This window comes from Echinops telfairi, unplaced genomic scaffold (genome assembly GCF_000313985.2).
Source record: "Echinops telfairi isolate 266 unplaced genomic scaffold, ASM31398v2 ScPeMD7_5;HRSCAF=22, whole genome shotgun sequence".
Taxonomy (NCBI): Eukaryota; Metazoa; Chordata; class Mammalia; order Afrosoricida; family Tenrecidae; genus Echinops; species Echinops telfairi.
Window position 1 is genome coordinate 37,297,081 of NW_022103901.1, and position 7,978 is coordinate 37,305,058.

Consider the following 7,978-nt stretch of genomic DNA (forward strand, 5'->3'; position numbering starts at 1 on the left):
AGAGGGCACTTCAGCGCCTCAGCCTGCTCCCCACAATCAGTCAGGTGACAGGTCTGAGTCCCAACTGCCTCAGCCGTGCCCTGAGCCTGCTCACTGCACATCGGTGGGCCTCAGTGTCCTGTCTGTGAAGGGGAGCAGACAGGGCCACGCTCAGAGCAAGTGGGAAGAGCCAGTGAGGCAACACAGGACATGTGCCTACAGTGTCGCCGTGGCTCTGCCTGGTGGCACAGCATTACAGCCAAAGGAAGTGGGCCTTCCTGCCGGTGTACATTTTCCATAGCGTTACCCTTCTCCCGACTTTACCAAGGAAGTGGGGTTTTCTCACTAAGCAGGAAAGAAAAGCGGTGACACCCCGCCCCCCCTGGTCTTGCCTTACCTTTCAGTGTTCCTGTCGCATTTCCAGCTTCTGTGGGGTCAGGACGCAGGGCCCAAGGGTGGAGACCACAGCAGTGCCCACCCTGAGACCAGCCCCCCAGGGAGTGACCCCAGCCAGGAGGGGACAGGAGCCCAGCTGGACGAGGACGGGGACTTGGACGTGGTGAGGAGACCCCAAGCCACCCCTGACCCTGACCCAGCAGGGCCTTCGAGGGACAAGGTGCACCCCGTGATTCTGTGCCTGGAAGAGGAGGCCCCAGGAGAGGAGGCGGGCGAGGGCAGCCTCGGTCACGTCATCAGAATAGGTAACAGGCCTGCACTGAGGGTCCCACGCAGGCCAGGCCAGCTGAGAGCAAGCAGACCTGCTGCCCCAAGAGGGCCACTCCCCTGCTCAAGCCTCCCCTTGACTCCCCATTGCCCTCGGGGTGAAAGGCCTCACATTCCCCCCGCTGCTCGAGCTCTCTCTCTCTCTCTCTCTCTCTCTCTCTCTCTGGTCCTGCCTCGGGAGTACCTGGTCCCATCTCTGCCCTTGCTGTCATCCCTAACTGCCGGCAGGCCCACTGTGGCCATCACCCCACCACCCCCACTCCCCAGGGACCCTTGTCTTCCTGTGTCTGAGTTCTGATCTGCCCACAGCATGGCAGGGGTTCAGAGTCTCGGGGAGAGCTGGCAGAAGGTGGGACCGGCAGCCAGGGGCCGGGGGACTGGGCTCCGTTTCCCGGTCTGAGAAAAGGGTGCAGCAGCCTGTAGCTGAGAGGTGCCCAACCCTCTCTCCCCACAGTGCCCGGTGCGTAGCAGCACCCCTCCAATGTCTCCGAGTCCTGACTCTGAGTGGCCATGCGGGGCAGATTAGGACGGCCCCAAAGGGCTTCCGAGGCTGCTCATCTTGATGGGAGCAGATGGACACGCCCTGCTCCCACAGAGCAACTGGTGGTCCAAACCCCTAACCTCTTGGTTAGCAGCCAAATGCTTAACCCACTATCCCACCAGGGCTCCTTTGGCACATAGTAAGTGGTCGTTCTTGTCCAGCTGCCCGGCGTTTTCTCTTGTCTTCACTCGCTGGCTGCAAAGGCCACACACGTCTGGCGTCCGTTTGTCATCGGATTCCGGTTTACAAGAGCATCCCAGCTCAGGGTTGTGGCCAGAGGAAGGGTTTACCCAGTAGCCCCTCCTCCCCTCTGGGCAGCACTGCACCGCGGGCCTGGTGCCTGATCTCATCGTCACTCCCACCGTGCAGCACGGCACGCCCACTCCTCCCTGTGCTCCCACCTCCGGTCCCCACCTCTCCTCACCTTCAGAGTTTTGTCCTGAAGGTCGGTGCAGCCGTGGCTCATGGTGTGGAAATCTGTTGCCATTAGAAACCACAGCGGCGAATTTTTCCTGTATGGCCCTGAGCAGACCCTTTCCCTTCCCTGGGCTCGGTGACTGACCACGGGACCCCACCCTGGCCTTGCCATTCTGTTCTGCTTGGCCTGGCCAAGCCCCCTGGCGACCCCACAAGCAAGGGACTGATAGAGCGTCTGCGTCTGCGTTCAGCAAGGAGGGCTGGCAGCTCTGAGAATTGAGGTGCCTCAGCCCCCCCTAACAAGTGGCCAAGTGTGGGCATGGCAGGTCTGTGTGACATCTGAAAAAGCAGCTGACCACCCTAAATATGGAGGTGGGGTACCACCAAGGCTCAGAGAAAATGACGTACCTGAGGCAGCCCAGACCCCCAGCCAAGGACCCTCAGCACTGGAGGAGCCAGAGACCAGGCCAGGGCCCATGCCAGGGAGATGTTGAAAGGTAATGGCAGGCAGGCAGGCAGGCCCAAGAGAGCACTAGGAGCCGGGCTGCCAACTGGAAGGGCCTAGAAGGTTGTGGAGATGCCCTCCCATGCCCACCTTAAAAATCCTGTGCCTATCTGCAAGGTCCTGTGCCCAGGCTATGGAAGCAGCTCCCCTCTCTCCCTTCTCTGGGACAGGGGACCCGGGCAGTGGACATGGAAGCAAACAGGAGGCCCATGGCATCCTCCGACCGGCTCTGTAGCCCTGGGCAGCCAGCTTCACCTCTGCAGGCCTTGTGTCCTCACCTACATGGTGGCCACGGATCACTGGGTGGCACAGATAGCTAAGTGTGGCTACTCACCAAAAGGCCGCAGCATGAGCCTGCTCACCAGCACCTTGGAAGAAAGGCCAGGCGATGTACAACAAGTGAGTCCTTAGAGCCCCGAGAGCTGGAGTCCTCGGCTGGCAGCTCCTGCTCAGTGCTCATAGCAGCCCGGTCCTCTTTTCTGAATGCAGACGTTGTGTCAGCCCCTCGCTCGTGGGGCGCCAGGGGCTCGGCCAGCTCACGCAGAACAGAGCACCAAGGGAAGGGTCGTGCTAGAACGTGTCACGCTGGGCTGGGTAGCTCTCAGTGCTAAGTGAGATTCGGCTCACAGGCCTGCCTCAGAGACCCCGTCCGTGAACAGTCCACAGAGGGACTGGTATAAACCAAGCAGTCATGTTAGGCAGCTCAATCCTTGGGGGAAATGTAGTTATTAAGAAGTTAACTCCGTACCTCTGTCTCCACTCCCGCCGTGGTGATGGGAACCAGAAGCTAAGAACGTGGTTGCCTGGGGCCCAGGACGTGTCGAGTAAGGCGGCACTGCACGGTTCCCAGCGGCTGGTGTTGGCACAGGAGACAGCCGTCTGTACGAATGGCGGCCAGCAAAGCCAGCGGGCACCTCTCCTCTGTCACAGGGCTCACTGTTGTTGGTAAATGCCGTCGAGTCAGTGCCCACCCACGGCAACCTCGGTACAGCAGAAGGAAACGTGGCCCGGCCCTGCACCGTCCGGACCATTGTCACATCTGAGCCCATTGTTGCAGCCACTCCTGTGTCAGTCCATCTCCTTGAGGGTCTTCCTGTTTCACTGCCCCTCTACTGGATCAAGCGCGATGTCCATTCTGCAGGGACAGATCCCTCCTGACTACAGAGATCAAGCCCATCCGCATCGAGATAAGGATTGATTAAATAGGAGGATGGTCGCCTGGCCAGGCCGATACCAAGACTGACCGTCATGGCCACGGGACAGCCCGAGAGTCCTGGCCAAACCACGCTCTCTTTAGACTGCTAGCCACACCCCCGTCCACCTGCCTGCCGCCCACTGGTCCCCAGCTCCTTTCTGTCCACCCCGTTTTCACTGGGGGAATTTCTCTCTTGGTCCAGAGCACACGATGGCCACCCCCCTGGAAGACGTGGGCAAGCAGGTAGGTAAGTCCCTTCTGCTGTCCTGGGCCCACCTGACTTCTCCCCGGGGCCTCCTGCAGCCTGCCCTTGCTTGTTGGTCCCCTGCAGGTGTGGCGGGGCGCCCTGCTCCTGGCCGATTACATCCTGTTCCAGCAGGACGTCTTGCAGGGATGTACCATGCTGGAGCTGGGGGCCGGCACTGGACTGACCAGCATCGTCTCAGCCAGCGTAGCCCGGACCGTGTACTGCACAGGTGAGGCCACGCGCCAGGCTCACAGCCTGCAGAACGCTCTCCCCCCTGCGCCCTTTCCTCAGCATGACCCAAGACACCCGGTCCGTGGAGATAGTGTCCGCCCTCTCAGAGGCTCTCTGCAAGAGCCCCTTGGTAGTACAAACGGCTGTGGTCTCCAAGGTTGCGGGTTCAAGCCCACCCAGAGGCCCCTCAGATCAGTCGTCTCGCAGTCTGTGTCGAAAAGCTCAGCCGAGAAAGCTCTGTGGAGACCCCTCTGACTGTCCACTAGATAGCAACGGGATACGCCTTCAAAGTCGGGTGTGAGGGTGTCTCATACCCTGACCCCCACCCAGTGGCACCCATTGTGTGCTCGTTGTGTGAAGTCTGTAAAATAGCTAATGAGACCCACTCCGTTCTGTAGTCCCCGGATGCACTCATCAAGGTAAGGAGCGCCTACTATGCGCCGGGCATGGTGTCAGGCACAGGAGATCTAGCCACAGAGAAATCAGCCCAGGGCTCTGCCAGGGAGCTTCTCTCATAGTCCGCATGTCGGCTGTTCTCATTTTACTAATAGAACTCTTTCCTTTGGGGATAGGAGCCCTGGTAGCGTCATGGTTCTACATCGGGCTACTCACCCTAAGATCAGCAGTTTGAAACCACCAGCTGCCCTTTGGGAGAAAGATGAGGCTTTCTACTCCCATAAAGAGTAACTGTCTCAGAGACACACAGGGGCAGTTCTGCCCTGTCCTACAGGGTTGCTGACTGCAAACTTGATTCTGTTTCATTTTCCTTTTGCGGTGAGTCCTGTTGGCATAGTGTTTGGGAGCTGGCTGCTCACCCTAAGGTCAGCAGTTCTGAACCAGCAGCCACTGGGCAGGAGAAAGAGAAGCCTCTTCTCCTCTAAAGAGTCCCCGTCGCAGAAACCCACAGGGGCAGTTCTACCATGTCCTGTGGGGTTGCAGTGAGTCAACGTCCGCTCCATGGCAGTGAGCTTGGGTGTTTGGGGTTTGTTTTCCTGTTTTGTGTACAGACTCCCCCCACCCCACCCCCAACAAGCTGAAGTCACACCACATATGTGGTAAGCGGGCGGGCGGTGTGTATCCAAGAAAAAGTCCCGTCATCTTTTCATCCCTCTTCCAGGAACGTCCTGTGGTGCGGCAGCCTGCTGTGACCCTGTGGCACATGGTTGACCCTGAACATGTCCGGGTGTCACAGCAATGGTTTCTGACACGATTTTGAAGTTGGGCTACTTAAGTGCCGTCAAGTCGGCCCGGCAAATCGAAAAACTGCCCGGTCCTGCGCCACCCCCGCAATTGTCCCCATGCTGCACGCGTTGTTGTAGCCACGGTGTCAGCCCGCCTGGCTGAGGGCCTTCCTCCTCCCCGCCGCCCCTCCACTTTACCCGGCACGCGGTCCTGCTCCAGGGCCTGTCTCTGCTGACCACACACCCAGACATGGAAGTCTCGCCACCGTGCCTCTAGGAGCCCTCTGGCCGTAGTACTTCTTCCAAGACACATCTGTGTAGTATTTCTTCCCTTCTTTTCCCGCCATTTCCCTCTGCCTGGGCACGTCAGTGGGTCCCTTTCCGTCAGCAGCATGGGGGTGACCCCCCTGGCACGGCTGCCCCTGTTGCTCTCAGAGCGGGCTCCTACAGCGAGAGGCTGCACATGTCGGAGACGCCGACGAGCTTCCCTGACCCTGTGCTTGTCGCGGCTGCTCACAGGCGGTGGTTCTTGTCAGGTGGTGTCGAGCGGTCTTTGTGACGCACAGGGACTGCGGGTCACAGAGTAGAGCTACCCCCTAAGCGTTTCTGGGCTGTCATCGTTACAGACCCAGCCCTCCAGACTTTCCTTCATCTGCTACCCAAGGCTGTCAGTTCGAACCCGCCCAGCGGGAAAAAGTTTCATCCTAAGGAGTTTTTAAACCACGGTCCCCGGAGCTGAGACAAGGGGGGGCCCAGCCCCAGCTTCCAGGAGCCCAGACTCTCTCCGCCTGGGCTGCTGCTGCTCCCGCCTGCACATGCCCCAGAGTCCCACGTCGGCGCTGTGGACGAAAATGCTCATACGGGACAAAGCCCACTGAGCTCACCCTGCCTTCAGCCTCCCTGCCCTTATGCCCTGTGTCCCAGCAGCCCGGGAAAGGGACCCCCACCCTGTGCAGGTGCTGTTTGGCCACCGGAGATGAGGACGTGGTGGGGTGGGCTGTCATTCTGTCTCCCCCACTCACAGGGTCTGCTCTGAAAGGGGGCTGGGCGGCAACTCTGTTCCAGATCTGCCAGGTGGGAGGAAGAGGGGAGGGAGCTGTGGGAGCCAGGCTTCCATGGACCCTCTCAGGGTCCAGGCTTCTCACCCCCATACACCCACCACTGGGCCCTAGTGTCCCAGAGCAAGTCAGACCCGGGCAGAGATCCCAGCTGCCACGCTCCCTCCCAGGAGGGGGACCGTGTGAAGGTAGCTGAGCCTGTGAGGGGGTCCCTGGACGGCAGGGCACAGCACCGGTCTGCAGGGCGGTCTTGAACCTGAGAGGGTGGACGGCCCCACCCTTTGGCCATCCTCTCTTCAAGGGGGAACCCCAAGGGACTCTCAAAGGAGTTGCTTCCTGTGGGCAGCAGAGGCCAGAGGACCCTTGTCTCATAACGGCCCTGCTGCAACCCTCGGGCTCATGCCGCCGCTCTCCAGAGAGACCCAAGGGGAGACCCGCTCCCCTCTGGCCGGCGCCTCTGACCTGCCTTCTGTCCTCGCAGATGTCGGTGCTGACCTCCTGGCCATGTGCCAGCGAAACATCACCCTCAACAGCCACCTGACAGCCGGAGGTGAGCCCAGTAGGAGAGCTCTGCCCTTGGGGGGTGGGGGTGGACAGGCCTTTGCTAGGGCCTCCCAGGGGCTGCAGGGTGCCTCCACATGCATCAGGTGACAGGCGACCAGGCCTGGGCCCTTAGCTCCTTCCCACACCCACCTCCCCCAGCTCAGCCCAGCGCCTTCCTGCCCACCCAACCCTGCTCACCTTTCAGGCGGTCCTCCGCAGACCGGCCAAGTGACTTTCACAGAGTGACCCTCGCTGACCTCTCAGCAGGGGCACAGAGCTAGGGGCCTGCTCCCGGCTCAACTTCTTCCTGGCTCTGCCTGGTGGCCTCCGCTCCCCTCCACTTCAGGCACGCCCTGTTGTTGACATCCCCCAGCCACACGGCCTGCCCATCCTCCGGCTGGCTTCAAGGCTGGGTGACCCCGCACCTGGGGGCTGTGCCTGACAAAGTACCAGATGTTGGCTTTCAGAAGCGCTCAGAGAGTGGGTGGGGGGCAAATGGGAGGATGGGAGAAAGGTGAGCAGATGAATGGGGGAGGGAGGGAGTGGGTAGAAGGTGGATAGATGGATGGGTGGAGAGATGGGTAGGAGAAAATGAAGGATGATCTTGGTGTCTGGTGTGGAGTGTGAGGGGTTGTGAGTCTCCTTTGTTCTCACAGGTGGGATAGTCAAGGTGAGAGAGCTGAACTGGCTGAGAGAGGACCTGTGCACAGGTGAGTGCTCCCTGGGACCCCTCAGCACTGTGTCTGGCTGCTCAGGGGCCCCGCCTACTCCCCCAGGCTCCTCAGGAGCACCCGCTGCTGCCAGGCTCCGACCCGGCCTCATCCCTCGGGCCTCATGGTCCCTGTGGTGATGATGTGAGAAGACTCAGCTCAGGGTTAGCAGCCGGCCAGAGGCGCACAGCAGCACCGGGTGGCAGCCCACGTCTCTCCGTCTCCACACCACAGAGTGGGCCCAGGCCAAAAGCAGCCTCCTGTTTGGTGGTCCTCCCTCCTCCGACAGGTGGGCTCAAGGCATGCTGGGAGGACAGGGTCTCTAGACGTCCCACCAGGTTGCTTTCTCATTGATTGCCCGTCATTACTTGCAGAGTACCTGTTGCTTACCAAGTACGTTGCAGACCTTACATACGTAAATAGATGCCTGGGTCCACACTGCTCCCCTAAGGGTGCACGCTAGTCAAGAAAAGCTTGGGTGCCGGATCTCGTACTACGCATGTCACAAGGGGGCCACCCAGCAGTAGCCGTGACACTTGAGCAACCCTGAGAAGGAGATAGGATGACCCATCCCCTCCGTAGTGCCCTGGAGGTGCAGCTGTGAAAGCAATTCAGAGCCACTCAGCCGAGACACCCCCGGAGGCAGGT

The 7,978-nt window shown here is 60.4% G+C and overlaps 1 protein-coding gene across 1 annotated transcript in view; it reads left to right on the plus strand.

Annotated features, from left to right (window-relative positions):
- The window catches only part of METTL22 (methyltransferase 22, Kin17 lysine), a 15,130-nt gene that overhangs the window by 3,515 nt on the left and 3,637 nt on the right, over positions 1-7,978 (plus strand). The window contains exons 3-7 of the mRNA XM_004706240.2: positions 384-680; positions 3,563-3,603; positions 3,692-3,836; positions 6,559-6,627; positions 7,277-7,330. Coding sequence (XP_004706297.1) covers positions 384-680; positions 3,563-3,603; positions 3,692-3,836; positions 6,559-6,627; positions 7,277-7,330 — 606 coding nt within the window. The remainder of the gene's footprint in view (positions 1-383; positions 681-3,562; positions 3,604-3,691; positions 3,837-6,558; positions 6,628-7,276; positions 7,331-7,978) is intronic.